The 19,448-nt window shown below is 49.2% G+C and overlaps 1 protein-coding gene across 1 annotated transcript; it reads left to right on the forward strand.

Annotated features, from left to right (window-relative positions):
• Positions 1-3,947: 3,947 nt before the first annotated feature.
• Positions 3,948-18,207, forward strand: LOC148112000 (vomeronasal type-2 receptor 26-like). The gene is made up of 4 exons (XM_087878849.1): positions 3,948-6,499; positions 6,947-7,238; positions 9,995-10,789; positions 17,929-18,207. Exons 1-4 carry the CDS (start codon positions 6,282-6,284, stop codon positions 18,205-18,207), a joined length of 1,584 nt encoding a protein of 527 aa, XP_087734975.1. The 5' UTR covers positions 3,948-6,281.
• The last annotated feature ends 1,241 nt before the right edge of the window (positions 18,208-19,448 follow it).

Below are 19,448 nucleotides of genomic sequence, written 5' to 3' on the forward strand. Positions count from 1 at the left end.
ATCCAGAGCCATCTCTGGGGCTCCAAGTGGGAGGAGGGGAATCAAAGTATCAGGCCTGCCTCCGTTCAAAACCTGAGAAAGAAACCCCCCCCCCCCGACTCCATTAAGGTAGAGAAGAGGTCCTTTTACTGAGTTTGAGATGGTAGCGGCAAAAGCAAGGCAAGATCTGATTCAAAAGGCGTGAAAGTTACACGTTGAAAATTTCCCCAAATCCCATCCCTCCCCCTCCCCAGGGACCCAGGCTGAAAGTCCAATCCCCGTCCCACCTAGTGTCATGTGGGGCACATCTTCAGGTGTTTTCGTCCACCTGGAGTCCTAGGACGGTTGGCCTTTACTGGGTGTAAACAACTCCACTCAGCAGCGCAGTCATTCATGAGAGCAAACCTCCCTTTTAGTTCAGATGGGTCTCCATCTCACCAGCTCAGCCCCCCAACCCAAATGCCATGCCCCCCCCCCATTACTATGGCAGCCGATAGTGTTGTGTTGGAAGAAACATCCTTCTGGGTTCTGCTCCAAGTGGGGAAACAGACACTGGAAACATGGAGACTGCTTGGAAAGATGATTTAATGATGGACAGGATCACATGGCTTGAGTTCCTGAACAGAAAAGGGCAGATACAGGGAGTTCTTGGGTTTTTATGCTCTCTCTGGCTTTGCACTTCCTGGGGACCAGAAAGAGTATCCTGATTGGTTGTCAGACTCCCAGGGGGTGGGGGTCTTAGCTAGCCTTGCTGGCTGATGGTCACATGTGCTTCCCAGGTCACATGTGGTGAGTTTCTGTTGCTATTGTGTAGAGGGCTAATCCTATCTTTGTTGGATCTTTGGCAATTCCTACTATGGCTCTGCCTGAAGGAGGTAGATCTTATCTACTGGCTATATTATCAAATTATCGTCCAGTCTCCAATCTTCGCTTTGTTGCGAAGGTTGTTGAGAGTGTGGTGGTGCGACAACTACCCCGATACCTGGATGAAGTTGTCTATCTGGATCCGTTCCAGTCGGGCTTCAGGTCACGATACAGCATGGAAACAGCATTGGTTGCATTGGTGGATGATCTCTGGAGGGCTCGGGACAGAGGTTGCTCCTCTATCCTGGTCCTATTAGATCTCTCAGCGGCTTTTGATACCATCGACCATGGTATCTTACTGCACCGGCTGGAGGGGTTAGGAATAGGGGGCACCGTGCTTCGGTGGTTCTCCTCCTTCCTCTCTGACTGTTCGCAGTTTGTGTTGGCAGGGGTGCAGAGGTCGACCTCGAGGCACCTTATTTGTGGGGTGCCACAAGGGTCAGTCCTCTCACCCCTTCTGTTCAACATTTATGTAAAACCGCTAGGCGAGATCATCTGTGGTTTCGGGGTGAGTGTTCATCAGTATGCTGATGACACACAGCTATACATCTCCACCCCAGACCACCCCAATGATGCCCTTGCTGTGATGTCCCGTTGCCTGGAGGCCATGCAGATCTGGATGGGGAGAAACAAGCTCAGACTCAACCCCTCCAAGACTGAGTGGCTGTGGCTTCCGGCGTCCCGGTATAGTCAGCTAGTACCATCACTGACAATAGGGGATGAGATCTTGCTCCCCACAGAGAGGGCCCGCAACTTGGGTGTCCTCCTGGATTCACGGAGGAATCATTTAGAAGATCATTTGACGGCCGTGGCCAGGGGTGCCTTTTATCAGGTTCGCCTGATCCGCCAGTTGCGTCCCTTTCTGGATCGGGACGCCTTGCGCACGGTCACTCATGCCCTAGTTGCCTCCCGTATGGACTACTGTAATGCTCTCTACATGGGGCTCCCCTTGAAAAGCACCCGGAGGCTCCAACTGGTCCAGAACGTAGCCGCGCAGGTGATTATGGGCGCAGCTCGTTACGCCCATGTAACACCTCTCCTACGCGAGCTGCACTGGCTCCCGGTGGTCTTCCGGGTGTGATTCAAGGTGTTAGTTATCACCTTTAAAGCGCTCCATGGCTTAGGACCTGGGTACCTACGAGACCGTCTTTTGCCACCAATAGCCTTGATAGTACAGGGGTTTAGTGCACCCTGTAATTAACACAGCTGCCTGCAATTTCTGCTGGTTCGAATCTCTCCAAGGCTCAAGGTTGACTCAGCCTTCCATCCTTTCTAAGGTAGGTGAAATGAGGACCCAGTTTGTGGGGGCAATAAGCTGACTTTGTATAAAACATACAAAAGAATGAAGGCTATTGCTTAACGCATTGTAAGCCGCCCTGAGTCTCCGGAGAAGGGCGGCATATAAATCAAATTAAAAAAATAAAAAAAATAATAAAAAAAATAGCCTCCCACCGACCAGTTCGTTCTCACAGGGAGGGACTACTAAGGGTACCGTCAGTCAAATTATGTCAACTGGCGACTCCCAGGGGGAGGGCCTTCTCTGTGGGGGCTCCAACCCTTTGGAATGAACTGCCCCTGGAGATACGGAATATCCCTGATCTCCGTGCTTTCCGCCGTGCCCTCAAGACCCTGATGTTCCAACAGGCGGGGCTAAACATACGAACATGTGAATGATTTTTTAAATGTTATCTAATTCTGGGTTTTATTTAATTGACCAAACTAAGTAATAATTTTAATTAGCAATTTTATGATGTTTGTGTGTGTATATTTTTCTTGACTGTACACCGCCTTGAGTCCTACGGGAGAAAGGCGGTATAGAAATATAATAAATAAATAAATAAATAAATAAATAAATAAATAAATAAATAAATAAATAAATAAATAAATAAATAAATCTTTGTTATGTAGAATAGACTGGCCCAGACCTTAATGGCCCATTGACCAAGGGTGGGGGAAGGAAGATGGGAGCTGCTTTAAAACATGCTTCTCCATTTATCATCCAGGGAAATATAATATTCTGCCTTTTTCATATTTCCTAAAATATTTCACTCTTCCAGGAAAGGGGTGGGTGCTAACTTCCTACAATAGCAAGCATGCATCCAAGGAGAATCCCAGGCTGGAGATCCGGCTGATACAAAGTCACCAATTCGATCCTCTGAACACACAACCACAAAGCTCTGCAAGTCTCTTATCAAGGTTTGTCCAGAAATTGTGGGAAATCACTGAAACCCCCAACCCCCCCATCCCTAAAGATGCCTCTCTGTCCTTCTGCCACTCTCCCACCTCTTTCCCCTGAATGCCAAACTCTGATGCAGTTCACACATCCCGCCAACCCCCTTTGCTTATTTGTTTGTTTGTTTATTTATTTATTTATTAATTTGTCAGCAAGTACAAGGAAACACGTATCAGTATAAACATAGACATGGACACATTAAAAAAATGGCACAAATAAATGGATGTAAATTAGCAAAACTTAGCCATAAACACATGAAATGAGTACATATAGGATAGGATAGGATAGGATAGGATTAGAATAAGAATTAGGAATAGAATAGAATAGAATAGAATAGAATTAGAATTAGAATAGAATAAGAAATAGGATAGGATAGGAATAGAATAGAATAAGAATAAGAATAAGAATAAGAATAAGAATAGCATAGCATAGCATAGCATAGCATAGAATAGAATAGAATTCTTTATTGGCCAAGTGTGATTGGAGACAGAAGGAATTTGTCTTTGGTGCAGAAGCTCTCAGGGTACATAAAAGAAAAGTGGGGACAGTCGAGGGGGGAGGGGGAGGGGAGGGGGGCTGGGGGACCTTAGGGACCTCTGGAGAAGTGGGGGGAGGGCTCCAGGGGAGGCAGTGGAGGGTGGAACTTAGGGGAGAGGATCAGGGAGAGACTTCCAGACGTTTCCTATTCTTAGGGCTGAAGTCGAGAAGGGAGGGGAGGGACGGCCTGTGGTTGGAAGGGGATAATATGGCGCTGGAAGGCAAAGGGGGCAGGAACAGGCAGGGCCTTATGGGAGGAGAGGATCTTCTGCACTAACTAAGCTGAGGGAGGGAGGGAGGGAGGCGGCCTAGTTCAAGGCCATCCAGGCCTAAACTTTCTCTCCTCTGAGGGCTCTGAGGGCTTCCATGGGGAGCAGAGACTCTCCTCATCAAAGGCCTCTGGAGCCTCTCTAAGGCCTCGGCCTCCCAAAGACAGCCAGGGCTCCAGGCAGCCTCCAAGGACAGGCCTGGCCAAGGTTTAGCAGGCCCCGCTTGGAAGCAGAGCCTTCAAGGGAGGAAACTTGGGGGGAAATGGGCTCAGCCACGGCTCCCTCCAAGCCCTGCAGGTGGTGCCCAGAACCCTGGATCCAGAAATGGATCCCCAACCTCCCTCCCCCCAACTCTTGGCTGGAGAGGAGAGAAAATCTCTCCTCAGCCTTTTTCTCCCCTCAAAATGGAGGGAGGGAGAATCGCCTCAGGAAAAAAGAGGCCACAAAATGGAGGATGCTGCAGGGTCTTTGCCTGCTTTAGCTGTCCTGCTCGCTGCCTGTGGGGGCCAGCTGGGGCTGAAAGGCCGGACTGTAGGCTGCCCCGTACAGGCAGCGTGAGGGACAGCTAAAGCGTGGAAAGAGGACCCCGAGTGCTGGACAGGGGATTCTGGGAGTTGAAGTCCAGAGGCCTTTGCTGAGGTTGAGCCACCTGCCCTGGGAGGCCCTGCACTGGACACTCGGACAGATGACCTCCACTGAAGGGCCCCCAAGGGGGGGAGGCCCAATCCCCCCATCCCCTTTTCCCTGACTTCACGGGGGCAGGAGGGGGATATGGGACACTGGGGGGCAACCAGGGAATGAAGGATTTTCCCCTCTTTTTTAACACACACACATATATATATAAACTTTTTCTTTTCCTCCTCCATCAGCAGAGGATCTAAAGCCTCCACCTTCTTCCTTCTGGTTCCGTGGCTGGGCAGAGGCCGAGGCAGAGCCGGGGGAGCCGAGGGGAGAGGAAGGGCCAGGCCTCCCTTCCCCCCTCAGGGCCTCCATCCGGGCTTCTCTCCTCAGGGGGGACCTGCTGGCCGATCGGCCCAGGAAGCTCTTTGGGGGCCCCGAAGCCTCTGGATCCAGGGGGGGAGGAAGGTGGGAGCCTGGATGGAGACCATGGGAGAGAAGCCGGAGAGGCTCTTCCTCCTGCGAGGCTCCTCTTCAGCCCAGACTCTCCTCCGCCCAGTGTGGGGAAAGGTCCCCCCGGCCTCCCTGAGATGAAAGCGGCCCCAGCCACCCACCTCCCCTGGTCCTCTCCTGGGCCCCCATCTCTCTCTGGCTCCCTCCCCTCTGGGCCCCTCCAGGCTCCAGGGAGACCCGGCAGAGACCCTCTGGGAGGAGAGGAGCCCCTTCCCAGGCCTCCTCCTGGACTTCCACCCAGAACCCCCCAGGACCTCCTAGCCAGGCCCTGAGAGGAGAACCTGGGATGGAGACCCTCCTCTCCCTTCAGATCAGCCCCCTCCCCAGTTCTCCCTCCTGGGCAAAGGGGGATGTCTCTGCCTTCCTCATCCAGAGAAGAGACACAATCTGTGAACAATGGATCCCAAGGAACCAGGGACTCAGATGTCCCAAGAGAAGCTTCAAAGCACTCGGAGGCTTTTTAGGGAAGGGGGCTTCACCCCACAGCCTCAGAGATGGGAACATCATAGGGGTCCCACTTTTTAAAATCAGCTCCAATTTATCAAGTTCTGATATAAAAGAAAAGCCCAAACAGGCCCCACTCTTCACCTTAGGCAGAATCCAAGGGGACTGATTGCTTCCTTGGCCTTAGAAGAAAGGCAGCACAAGAGTTAAGGGTCACCAACCTAGAGTGGCACCAAACTCCATACTTTGGGTGACCTTCTCCAGCAGACTCTGGGGACAAGAGACCTGGTTGAAGACAGCAGAAGTCAATTCTCTTGTTATTGAACTATCTTCCTCCACCAGCACTTCCCTGACATGTCCTGACATGAAGGACCACAACCACTACAGGAATTGACCCCAGGAGTGTAGTTGTGGCTTTTCCAAACAAGCTTTTCTCCAGCCTCTCCTCTGCACATGGAGCCCAGAAGAAGTTCAGGATCCCAAGAGGAGAAGTTGCTTCTCCCTGTAATTAATAATGATTATCTGGGCCTTGGAGATCTCCATACCTGTGATAGAAAGAGCAGATTGAAGCCATATGCAAAGGATCTTGCATCAGAAAAGGATAAATTTGTTAGATCAAAGTCTGTGGGAACAAGTTTTGGGGCAGGCAGGATCTGTGCTCTTGATTGTACCTTTCTCTCCTTTCCAGGTGAAGCTGAGCGTTTCTCTGTTTATATCAGGAAAGTCGCTGGCATTTCCATCTTCTGAGAGTGCTTTGAATTCTCCCAACTGTTCCTGCTGTGGGTGTTAGAAACAGGAAGAGGATTAATAAAGCTCCATGAATTATGGACCTCCTTCTTCTGCTTCTGATGCTGCTGGTGTCCCATCCAGTCTCTGGGAAGCTGAGAATTAAATGCCCTCTGAGTTTGGACCACCAGGATGGAAAACAACCATGGAGCTATTACAGGCCAGGAGACCATCTCATTGGTATAGTCACAACTGCAACACAAGTATCACCTATAATGTTGCCTTTCCACAGTGCTCCTTCTATACCTTCTCATGCGTAAGTCATTCAGGGTGATGGAGTTGCATCCCCTCCATTTGCAGTCCTAAGACTCTCCTTCTTTTTTGTCTTATTTCACTTACTTTTATATTATAGGACTTGTCTAATTTCCTGAATGATTTTGATTTCTATAACTTGCCTCCTTTTTTATTTTGTAGAATAGACTCAAATCCAAAGATGAGGTTAAAAAACCTGAAGGCAATCCAGAGTATTTTCCGTTCTCCCCGTTCACTCCTGAATTCATCACTTGAATTCATTTTGTTTAAAGGAGTGATTGAAACAGTTGTAGTTGCCTCTGCCCAGCCCATTCCCAGATTTCTATAACCGATTATTGGTTTTGGATCAATATTGGCTTAAGACTCAGTAGGTTTGTGGAGGCAAAAAAGAATAAATTATTTTAAAAAGTTTGTTGTTACTGTTGATAATAACTTGAACATTTTTCTACAGTATGCTTTCTTACCATTTTACATTCACCCTACCATTCATTTTCAACATTCAAGTGGTCAACAAGAACTCCCAGCTCCTGCACAACCTCACACTGGGCTACAACATCCATAACAACTATTTGAACACTTTACGCACTTCAGATGCCTTGCTGGACATGCTCTCCACTGGAGAAGCCAATGTCCCCAACTACAGCTGTGGAAGGAAGGAGAACCTCCTGGCTCTTCTTGATGCAGCTGGCAGGGAGATCTCCATCCAGGCGTCAACATTAGCAGCACGTTACAAAGTCCCACAGGTTTGTGTGTGTTTTTCTCTCTCTAGTAAAGTGAGTGGTGGGTGAGCAATAGATGCAATCATGTCTTCTCCATGGAATTCAAGAGTTGCTTTTCTCCATATTAGCAAACAGGTCAGTTATGTTTTTTTCTCTTACGTTCTTGTTCAAATTTCTCATACAAGGCCTGAAAAGCAATAAGGTCATTGAAGAGGATTTTCTCCCAGCTATCCAGCTATTCAAAAAATATCCTATTTGTGGATAAACTATTGGCATATTGATTTTCACATAGATATAACACCTGCCATATGCAGTTGTATTCAAGCTGGCAATAGTAGCATCTACAGGTATATTTAAAAATGGAATAAAAAGGACTCTAGCAATTACAAGCCAGTTAGACTAATAGATATTGTGGCTGAAATATATTGCTTGTTCCTCTTGAGTAAATTTGAGATTGGATGGAACAAAAGTAAATTCCTTGCAGAAGAACAAAAACGTTTAAGTAGAGTAAAAAATTTCATAAAGTTGTATAGTAATAAATGAATTAATAATCTAATATTGTCAACACATTAGTTTTGAAGTATTTAATTATACGATAAGCGCATCTTACCTGCCTTGCAGCTCTGTCGTGTGTCTCACTCTTGTCTGCAGGCAAACACGTTGTAGGGTAAAACCAAACTTCTCGCGAATTCGAGAAGTTTGATTGAACTCGCAAGAGGTTCTTTTTACCCTACAAAATGTTTGCCTGCAGACAAGAGCGAGACATGCGACAGAGCTGCAAGGCAGGTAAGATGCGCATCTTGTGTCTCCCCAGTCCCTGGTGAGGGGAAGGAGAAGAGACAGAAAGAGGAGCAAGCCACGTCTCACCCCACGTGTCTTGCTTCTCCCCCGCCCAACATGCCACCCCTCGCGATTAAGAGCTGGGTGCTGTGGAAAAGGGAGCCGGGTGGGTGCAGACTTTGGGCGTCTGGGGCTGCCAGAAGTCACCCGGCAGAGAGGCGGGAGCGGGGCAGGAATTTGCAGGTGAGGGATGGATGGATGGATGGGAGGCGGGCGAGTGCCAAGAACACCGGGGAGATTCCCACCTTTGGTTGCCCCAGCGAACAGCTGATGAGCGTTGCCACAGCCGCACAACACAGGAGCAGCCATGAGGTGGCCACGCTCGCCGCCTCTTGAAACCCCAAAATAATAAAAACCCCCCCCCAATAATAAGGCCAAGCCCTTATTTCAGGGTTCAAAAAAATATAAGACAGGGTCTTATTTTGGGGGAAACACGGTAGGTGGGCAGAAGCTGAGGCAATGATGGGAGCTCACCCCGCCATGCAGTGGTAGAACTCAAACTGCCGAAACAGATCCAGTGTCTTTAAGCCACTGAGGCTCCTACTTGCTAAATACATGTTGGTTTAAACTGATAGTACAGGACAATTATCCTGTGGGTTAGATTGAGTAGACCAGGGGTCAGCAACCCGCGGCTCCGGAGCCACAAGTGGCTCTTTGGGCCCTCTGCCCCGGCTCTCTGTCCCATCACTGGTTGGCCCCGTCCCTCATTTCTTCTTTGCACTTCAGCCCGAAGCGGCAGGAAGCGAAGGCAGCCTTATGCGCAAATGTGGCATGAAGGCAGGTATGGAGCAGCTTTGCTCCTGCACTCTCCTTCCCTCCTTCTCCTCTTGTGGCCCCCTGGCCGGCTGTGGCTGAGCTGGGAGCGTGCGCAGGCACAGGGAGACCCTCCTCTCCTCAAGCAAGCGCAATAGCTCAGGAAAGGTGGGTGCGGGGAGGGCAGTGGCTCAATTAAGGAGGGCCTCCCCATGCGTGCGCATGCTCCCAGCTCAGCCACAGCTGGCCAGGGGGTTACGAGAGGAGGAGGGGGAGGAGGGTCCCTGGAGAGTGCAGGAGCGAAGCTGCCCTGGACCTGCCTTCGTCCCACATTTGCACCTAAGGCAGCCTTCGCTTCCTGCTGCTTCGGGATGGACTCCAAAAAACGAAATAAGAGGGGCGGGGCAACTATGACACATCCACAAGAACTTTTCAATGGCCTCAACAGAGTTCAAGTTCCTCCCTCAGGAAAGACGCTCCCTCCGCGCACGGCCGAAGAGCTGCCAGGGGTGGGCGATGACTGGAGCATTAGTGCAGGAGAGAAGCCATGTCCTGTTAAGACCCTCCTTAAGCGAGCGGCCGCCCACCCCACACCCCCCTTTGCTGCCCTTTGCTCCCGGCCAGGGAGTTATGAGAGGAGAGGGGAAGGAGGACGGTCGCCCGAAGGGAGGGGGGGAGACACACACACACACATACAGAGACATAGAAAGACATAGAGAGACACACATACAGAGTGATCCATAGAGAGCAGGTGTAAGGATTGCTTCTCCTTCCAACTTAAGTAAAGACTCTTGAAACATGATAGTTCAAACACAAGTGTGAAGATGTTTTCTTTACTAGTTTCCCTGAGAACCCGAACAAACATGCATTCACACCGTTATCCTTTAAAGTGAATTTTTTCCCCCCCAACGTGCTATACATGTGGGTCTGATTGCAATAAGTTATGATACAGAAATATGATTTTTTATTCTTATTCTTTTTTATTTAATTTGTTTCTTGGGCTCCATTTTTATATACAGTGTTGTTAACACTGTGCTTAATATTCTGTTTATTGATATGGCATAATTGCTAATCAAAAATAATCTATTTAATTTGTTCATCAATACCAAGTTGAATTTATTAAAAAATAAAGTTTTGGACTTTATCTGACCCCCAATATAACACAACTTTCTTCATTGCTTTTTCAGATCAGTCATACAATTGCTTCAGAGGCTCTGGGTGATAAAAGGAAATTCCCCTTTTTCCACCAAATGAATCCCAAAAAAGGATTCTACTACCCAGCAATTGTCCAGCTGCTCCTCCACTTCAGATGGACCCTGATTGGCCTCTTTGCTTCAGACACAGAAAATGGAGAGAATTTCATGAGGATTTTTCCTCCTGTGCTTGTCAGGAGAGGAATTTGTGTGGTTATATCACAACTGTTCTCAACAACTGGATACACAACAGCCCCCAGGGATTCCCTCTCTAAGTGGAGACAAGTCAACGTCTTTCTTCACTTCATGGAATATGAGTTCATTTGGAAGAGAATTCTTCCTTTCCATTTAACATTTATGCGTCTGCCAGGACCCATTGAAGGGAAAGTCTGGATCTATACAGTTTTGGGAACATTAACATTCGAAAAGCACAGACTTCTCAAATACATCCATAGTATTTGGATCTTTAATTATCTGTTAAAAGAAAGGCCAATAGATTCTGCCTTTGAACCCCATTTCTTTGTGGAAGGAAAGTTTCAAGATTATTATTTTCTCTGTTCTCTTTCAAATAATGTCTTTTCTGTCAAAGGCCGCAAAAGATGCACCCAGAAAGCCCCACTGGAGACCCAGGAGAAAGAGAACAGAAGAAATGTCCCAAATCGTTACCTTTTCTACAGTCTCATTCAGACTCTGGTCCAGGCCTTGAACGCTGCCTATTCCTCCAGATGGAGGAGGGGAAGGAAGGAGGGCGAAGGGAGGTTGGGGGCTCCAAGGCTGCAGGCGTGGCAGGTATGGGGGTCTCAATATTGTCAGATATGAAGAATTGCATCTAAAGTAATGTTTCATTACAGCTTTTGCTTCTACGTAATAAATAAAGAAAATAAGGAACTAGAATATTAAGGATTTTTTTGAAAAACTAGTTAAAATGGTATTGTTCTTAGAGTGAACAAAGTGGTCCAGAAAAGTCTAGAAAGAAAAGGGGGAGGGATTTCTGAGCAAGAGCTTAATGGACACATTTCAAAATATAAACAATTTATGCAAAAGAACAACGGAAAGTTACTGATGCAGAATCACACCAGGCCATGGAGACAGGGGGTTGCTGGGGAAAATAAGGCCAGGAGTTGAAAAGGAGCTCCGGATAGGTCGAGAGCTTGCTAGTCCTTCAGCCAATAGAGAAGCAGGACAGGGTTGAGTGACAGGAGGAAGGGCATAAAACCTCTTGCATGCTTTGATCCGGGTCCACCTGGTGGATTTGAATAGAATAGAATTTTTTATTGGCCAAGTGTGATTGGACACACAAGGAATTTGTCTTGGTGCATAGGCTCTCAGTGTACATAAAAGAAAAAGATACGTTCATCTAGAATCATAAGGTCGAACACTTAATGACTATAATTATAACCCTATGACTATCATTAAGTGTTGTGATATGGTAGAACCTAGAAATGTGAAGGTCTCTACTGTGGATTCTGTGTTGTCTAGTATTGTGAGAGGTGGAAGTATGGGAGGGTTTCTCCTAAAGTCTACCACCATTTCTACGTTTTGAGTGTCTTCAGTTCCAGATTGTTCCGGTCGCACCACGAGGCTAGTTGTTCAACCTCCCGTCTGTATGCGGATTCATCATTGTCTCGAATGAGGCCGATCACTGTTGTGTCACCTGCGAACTTCAGTAGTTTAACAGATGGATCCTTAGAGATGCAGTCATTGTTATACGGAGAGAAGAGAAGTGGGGAGAACACACAGCCTTGGGGGGCTTGGGGGGCTGTGCTAATTGCATGTGCAAGATGGCGACTTCCCTGTGACTCCGGTGTTTCGGGGGGGTGATTATGGCTTCAGGGGGCCTTTGAAGGGCTGAATTTCGATCGCTGCAGCCCTGGCCCAGCTGGAGGAGTGTCGGGGCTCTCTGCTGAGGGGTCTCCGGCTTCTTAGAACGTCCTGGAGGCTCGCAGAGGCTCGCAGAGGCTCGAGGCTTGTGGAGACCACAGGACGGCGAGAGCGGCCCGAAGGAGGAGGGGGCGGCGGCAGACCTCCCATGGCGAAGGCGGCAGAGCCAGGAAGACGGCATCAGCGCTGCGGCGATGGCGGCGGTGCGGCACCCTCGTCGGGATCCTCGCCAGCCCAATCCGCCCCCTGGACATGTGCTAGGGCGGTGAGGGGGGCGAGGTGAGGACGGGGAGGCTGGCAACGGCAGCGGCAGCGATGCCGGCGGCGTGGAAATGGCGGCCGCCGGCTCAAGGAAGGGGCTGCCGCAGTTTGGTGTGTGGGAGTGTTGGAGATGGTGGCAGCTGCTTACTCGTGGCGTTAGATCTCCTGGGTGATCGTGGGGCGTTGTTTGGCCCTTGGTCGTCCCAGAGGCCTTCATGTTGATCTATGAAGGCTGGGCAAGACGAGCAGCATGATTATAAGGAAGATCTGGAGGGATGGGGGAGAACTGGACCATGACTGAGGGTTTCCCCCCCCCCTCTGGCGTTTGTTGCCTTGGCTCTCCTCTTTTCCCTCCCATCATCTCCTGGACTAGGTGTCATCTTGACCTCCCTGGAGTTTTGTTGACTGCTATAATCTCCACCGTTGAGCCTGCCCTGGACTATGTGGACTGACCTGATCCCATTCTTTCCCTCCATTGAATGGAGGTTTACATCTGGGGATTCAAGTCTTGGTGGAGTGGGTCTACAGCTGCTGTCTCAACTCCGGTTCTTTGGTCGATCGTGGTTGACCAGCCGCCATGAGAGTGGGGCTGGGTCACCCTTCACCGGTTCAAAACAGCATTCTTACTCCTGCCATTGCCGTGAGAGGGCAATGAGGTCCTATGTGTCCCATTGGAATTCTATTGAAGCCTGGCATTCACTCCTCTTGACTGTGATAACATCAAATTGTCCCCTGGCTATTGGCCATGGATTATCACCTCCCCTTGATGTCCAGATGTACTCGGTGAATGACCTTCATGCTCTGCGAGATTCCCCCCTCTCGCAGGTTTGGCCCTCTTCGTTATCGAGGGCCTATCTTGATGACGGGCGTTGGAGCCCCGAGAGATGGCATGCAGCAAAGAAGAGTCTGAGGGGTTTTCTAAGTGGGTTTTTTAGTGGGTTTTTAACAAAAATTTTAAGGGCTTCGGGGGGGATTAGGGTGGGTTCTGGGGGAAATCCAACGGGTTCAAGACCAGCCTTAGTGAAGGGCTGCGACATTAGGGATGTAGAACCGGAGGTCGGGGAGGGGGTTGGAATTCGATTTGAAGAGGGCTGTTCCATCAGCATAGTGAGTGGGAGGGGCAGATATGGTGGAAGCTGGGGACCACATCACATTCGGGGAATGCGCACTCGCTATCTTAGAGCGATTGCACACTCCGGTGCAATCCCCAATGCTTTTCTCGTTCCCCAGGCTGTCCAGATTCTCAGGGCCAGAGCCTCCGGCTGATGTTATGTAACGCCAGGTCCATTGTTAATAAAGCCCCCCTCATTCACGATCTTATTCAGGAGGGGGAGGCGGACCTGGCGGGCATTACGGAGACCAGGTTGGGCCAGGAGGGGGGAGTTCCCCTCGTGGATATATGCCCACCAGGCTTCCGTGCATTTCATCAGCCGAGGGCTCAGGGCAGGGGCGGGGGGGGTGGCGGTTATTATAAAGGAAGGTCTGGATCCAAGGGAGACCACTGTTCCACAGATAGCCGGATGTGAGTCCCTCTTTGTGAAGTGGGGTCGTGGAGTACAGATGGGCTTGTTGGTCACGTACCTGGCTCCCTGCCATGTGGCAACGGCCCTGCCCGAGCTGCTTAACGTTATAGCCGAGGTGGCGATGGATACCCCTAGATTTGTTATCATGGGGGATTTCAACCTGCCATCTATTGGTGAAACGTCTGAGGTGGCTCGAGAGTTCATGGCTTCCATGACGGCCATGTACCTTACTCAGTTAATTCATGACCCCACTCTCACAGGGGGACACACTCTGGACTTAGTTTTTGTCTCTGGTCAGTGGTTGAGTGGCCTTGATATAGGGGATATAGCCATCGAACCCTTGTCATGGTCTGACCACTCGCTCCTTCGACTGGACTTTCTAACCGCTGCACCCCGCCGCAGGGAGGCGGGACCAACCAGGTGGTTCTGCCCCAGGCTCCTGATGGACCCTGATAGGTTCCAGATGGAGCTTGGGCCATTTCCTGAAACTCTGGCTCATGACTCGGCTGAAGACCTGGTGGCCGCCTGCTGGGGCCTTGGACCGTGTCGTGCCTTTGCGGCCTCTGACCCGGCACCGAACTCACCTAGCTCCTTGGTTCTCCGAGGAGCTTAGGGAGATGAAGCGCCAGAAAAGACGCCTGGAGAGTAGTTGGAGGACCAGCCGCTCTGAATCCGACCGAACACTGGTGAAGTCTCATATTAAGACCTACCTAGTGGCGATAAAAGCGGCGAAATCTAGCTATTTTGCCGCTCTTATCGCGTCATCAGATAATCGCCCGGCCGCCCTGTTTAGGGTGACCCGCTCCCTCCTCCATCTGGAAGTGCGGGATGACCCCTTGCAGGGCCGAGCTGAGGACTTTGTGCAGTATCTATATGACAAAATCGCTCAGATTCAGGAAGGGCTGGCCTCTGACTGGGTATGTCCGGACGGGATGACTGAGGCAGGTCTTGAGAGTGTTATCTGGGGGGAGTTCGATCCTGTGGCTCCCGAGGACATGGACAGGGTCCTGGGACGGCTGAACGCAACCACATGTTTATTGGACCCGTGCCCCTCCTAGTTGGTACTGGCTTCCCGGGAGGTGACACGAAGCTGGCTCCAGAAGATTGTTAATGCTTCTTTGAGTGAGGGGGTCCTGCTGGCCGCTTTGAAAGAAGCGGTTGTGAGGCCCCTCCTCAAGAAGCCCTCTCTGGATCAGGCTGTTTTGGCTAACTATCGTCCAGTCTCCAACCTTCGCTTTGTTGCGAAGGTTGTTGAGAGTGTGGTGGCGCAACAGCTTCCCCGGTACCTGGATGAAGCTGTCTATCTAGACCCGCTCCAGTCTGGCTTCTGGCCTGGGCACAGCACGGAAACGGCATTGGTCGCATTGGTGGATGATCTCTGGAGAGCTCGGGATAGGGGTTGCTCCTCTATCCTGGTCCTGTTAGACCTCTCAGTGGCTTTTGATACCATCGACCATGGTATCATGTTGCACCGGTTGGCGGGGTTGGGGGTGGGGGGCACCGTTCTATGGTGGTTCTCCTCCTACCTCTCTGACCGGTCACAATCTGTGTTGACAGGGGGGCAGCGGTCGACCCCGAGGCACCTTGCTTTTGGGGTGCCACAAGGGTCGGTCCCCTTGCCCCTTCTGTTCAACATTTATGTAAAGCCGCTGGGTGAGATCATCCGTGGCTTCGGGGTGGAGTTCCATCAGTACGCTGATGACACCCAGCTGTACATCTCCACCCCAGGCCACCCCAACGATGCCCTTGAAGTGATGTCCCAGTGCCTGGAGGCCGTGCGGGCCTGGATGGGGAGAAACAGGCTCCGACTCAACCCCTCCAAGACCGAGTGGCTGTGGCTTCCAGCGTCCCGATATAGCCAGCTGACGCCATCGCTGGCTATTGGGGGTGAATCACTCGCCCCCACGGAGAGGGCTCGTAACTTGGGCATCCTCCTGGATGCACGGCTGTCTTTAGAAGATCATTTGACGGCCATGGCCAGGGGGACTTTTTATCAGGTCCGCCAGTTACGCCCCTTTCTAGATCGGGACTCCCTACGCACAGTCACTCAGGCACTCGTCACTTCCCGCCTGGACTACTGCAACGCTCTCTACATGGGGCTCCCCCTGGGGTGCACCCGGAGGCTCCAGCTGGTCCAGAACGCGGCCGCGCGGGGGATTATGGGGGCGACGAGGCGCTCCCATGTGACACCTCTCCTGCGCGAGCTGCACTGGCTCCCTGTGGTCTTCCGGGTGCACTTCAAGGTGTTGGTGACCACCTTTAAAGCGCTCCATGGCTTAGGGCCAGGGTACTTACGAGACCGCCTCCTGCCACCAATAGCCTCCCACCGGCCAGTACGCTCGCACAGAGTGGGCCTCCTCAAGGTGCCGTCCGCCAGACAATGTCGGCTGGCGACCCCCAGGGGGAGAGCCTTCTCTGTGGTGGCGCCCACCCTCTGGAACAACCTACCCCCAGAGATACGCATGATACCAGACCTCCGGATTTTTCGTCGGGCCCTGAAAACCCATTTATTTCAACTAGCTGGGCTGACTTGAGTTAAATTTTAAATTGATTTTAAATTGGGTTGTTTTAATTTACGGCCAAAATATTTAATTATTTTAAATTGTTTTTAAATTTTGTATGTATTGTTTTTTACTTTGGCTGTTCACCGCCCTGAGTCCTATTTGGAGAAGGGCGGTATAGAAATAAGAACAAATAAATAAATAAATAAACTTTTGCTCCTTTAGGGTACCAGATTGCCTTCCTTGCTTTATTGCTGGTTTCCTATTTCTAACAATATGGATCCATCACTCTTAGATCCTTCAGAGAAGGAGCCCAAAGGAGAAGGAGGGGAACCTTCTCAACCACATTGGGCTTCAGAAGATCAACGGTTGGGCCAATCTGATTGCTGGAGACATCATCTTCTAAGCACCAGGCCCCACGACAGATAGATTTTGGTTTTAAACGCAGTTAATTTTTTTTTTTTTAATTTGATTTATATGCCGCCCTTCTCCGGAGACTCAGGGCAGCTTACAATGCGTTAGCAATAGCCTTCATACTTTTGTATATTTATACAAAGTCAGCTTATTGCCCCCACAACTGAGTCCTCATTTTACCTACCTTAGAAAGGATGGAAGGCTGAGTCAACCTTGAGCCTGGGGAGATTCGAACTTACAGTAATTGCAGACAGCTGGTGTTAATCACAATGCTTTTAGTCTGCTGAGCCACCAGGTCCCTGAATTTTAAAAGGATGTATGCATTTTTAAATACACTCATGTCTTTATGGGTTTGTGATTAGCATAGTTGAATTTTACCTTTATAACTTTGAAGGACACTTTGAGACCATCTAGCCCAACCCCTCCTCTCTGCAGGAGTCCCAGTCAAAGCTTCTCTGACTGACGGCTGCTCAGTCTTTGCCTCCTCAGTGAAGGGAAGGCTGAACTTCTCTGCTTTGAGGGCTCAGCTCTGAAATGGCTCCTCTTTTCAGGGTCTTTTTCCTCTCCTTCGGCCAGAATCTCCTCCCTTCTGACGGAGCTCATTGCCCCATTCCCCCCACCTCCCCCCCAAACAACATGGAGGAGATCTGGAGTTTCTGGGCAACTTCTTCCAGTTATTGGAAGAAGCAGAATGGGATTTACGACCACAGTTGAGCTCAGCATTTCTGTTGCTAAGCAAGACGGTCGTTAAGTAAGTATTGCCCTATTTTATGACTTTCTTGCCTTTTCTTCTTAAGTGAATCATCGCAGTTGTTAACATGGTTGTTAACTAAATCTGGCTTCCCTGTTGATTTTGCTTGTCAGAAGTCGCAAAAGGAGATCAGGCGACCCTAAAACGCTGTAACCATCATAAGTGGATGCCAAGAATTCAGATGTTGATCACCTGGAGACCCTGGGGATGCTGCCATGATCCTGGGAAAATGATCAGTGCCATTGTAACTTTGAAATGGTCACTAAATGAACCATTTTTCATAATCAACCTGATGTTTTCCAGGCGTTTATAAATAATTTTTTTCCTATGATTCATTTCATTTATCATCTGCTCTAGAATGTCCCCTATAATTTACCAATTGCATCAATTATATTTTCTTAATATATGTTTTGCCAATATAGGGTTGAGCAATTTGCTGAACATTTGTTTTATTTATGAAGGGAGTAACGCCTATTTTTCTAAATGTATATTTTGATGTTAGACAGCTGTAGAAAAAAGATTCAAATGTGTAAACGCTAAATGGGATTTTTTAAAAAAGCTTTCAGATGTTAAACTTCCTGGATGTTCCCCTTCTAGTTCCATCCTTTCCTGCAGAAGAATGAGTTTTGCAATATTTCCATTATGAAACTCTACTTGGATCAAAATGGAGATGTAGCAGCAGATCTGGCAATCCTGAGCCATTTGATTCTCCCCAAGGAGGATCTCATCAAACTTCAAATGGGGACTTTGGAAAGACAGAGACCTAATATCCACCAAAGAGCTCTTTCACAGCTAAAGTTGCTCAACAAGGTGGGAGAAATTTTGGAGACTTTCCTCTTTTTTCTAAAGATTTATGACCCATTTCATGTGGACTAAGCCTAGTTTCCAGGGTCCATGACCTTCACTGGGAATTGAACATGGGGAGTAGAAACCTTATAGTTTTCTTTCTATAGACCACTTGGGAGCCTTCAGCACTATCGACCAAGCTGTTCTTCAGCTGCTGTAATACTGAAGACTCTTTGTAGCTGGTTCAGCCATGTCCAACCTGGGATGAGAAACCCTCAAGTGCTGGAGGTTGTGTTGTTAAGAGCCTCAGGTTTGCTTGTTCCTTGTCCTGAAAGAGCAAAGCAGAAGGGGATTCTGTTGAAGAGACCCTGAATTGAGGTTTGGACTGAATGAGATGAAATTGGATCATGGCTGGATGGAGCTCCTGGGGGTTCCATTGGGAGAGAAGCTTCCTCTTGTCCTGCTTAGGGAAAGGAGGTTGGGAAATGGTTCCCTGAAAGGGCAGGTCCATGGTCTGTGATGTTTTTAAGTAGTCCAGACCTGGTCAAAGGTAGCCATATCTGTCTTTCACCCAACTGGGGGGGGGGAGCAATTGGCCTTCTGCCCCTAGGAAGGAGGTCCAAGACTTTCAGGTCACATAAAATGAGAGTGACCAGTGAGAGAATCCCTTGTCCCAGAAACCTGAAACACAACTTTAGTTCAAAGAAAAGCTCTTTCCGATATCAGAAGTAAGGAGACAGATTGTGACAGGAAATGCTACTTAGATTTGGCCTTTGATAGTTAAGAGGGCTCTTCATCTGAAAATGAATGGCTTTGTTTATCTTGAGTGTTAGCTATCTTCAGTCCCTCTGCTTGAAAAGGAGTCTCCAAATTCAACTACTATTAAATGTGGGTCTGTCTTTCCATGCCAGTTGGAGTCTCCTAATTGAAGTTCTTCAACACAAAGGACTTTTTCTTGGATAACTGGATGGGCCTTAGAAATATCCCCTTCTGACCCAGGACTCACAGTCATGTCCCCTCTGTTGCAGCCAAAGGTTTGCGACTTAATCTTTTTCAGGGAACCTTCTCATGATCTCCCCTCAATCTCACTACAGTTCTAGAAACTATGCAGAAACCTTCAGTCTTAATAAAGGAGAATATTGGTAGCTCAGGACTGACATGAGGGCTCCTTGGTGCTCTCTGAGCTTGCTTGTTTTCTTGCAGGAGTTTCATTACCCAACTAGGTAACATCATCAGCTATAATTTATGAGGAATTTTTGCTTTGTCTCTTAACGGGGAGACTGTTTTGAACTAGTGTCAAAGGGGACCAGCTTTGCAAGGCTTTCTGTAGT

The sequence above is a fragment of the Pantherophis guttatus genome, chromosome 15 (assembly GCF_059756535.1).
Source record: "Pantherophis guttatus breed Tessera chromosome 15, ASM5975653v1, whole genome shotgun sequence".
Classification (NCBI taxonomy): domain Eukaryota; kingdom Metazoa; phylum Chordata; class Lepidosauria; order Squamata; family Colubridae; genus Pantherophis; species Pantherophis guttatus.

Bases quoted from the DNA above. Each gene is read 5' to 3' on its own strand.
- LOC148112000 (XM_087878849.1), top strand. From the start codon at position 6,282: ATGGACCTCCTTCTTCTGCTTCTGATGCTGCTGGTGTCCCATCCAGTC. The intron at 7,239-9,994 runs GTTTGTGTGTGT...TTGCTTTTTCAG, and splicing joins CACGTTACAAAGTCCCACAG to ATCAGTCATACAATTGCTTC. The intron at 10,790-17,928 runs GTATGGGGGTCT...TTCCCCTTCTAG, and splicing joins CAAGGCTGCAGGCGTGGCAG to TTCCATCCTTTCCTGCAGAA.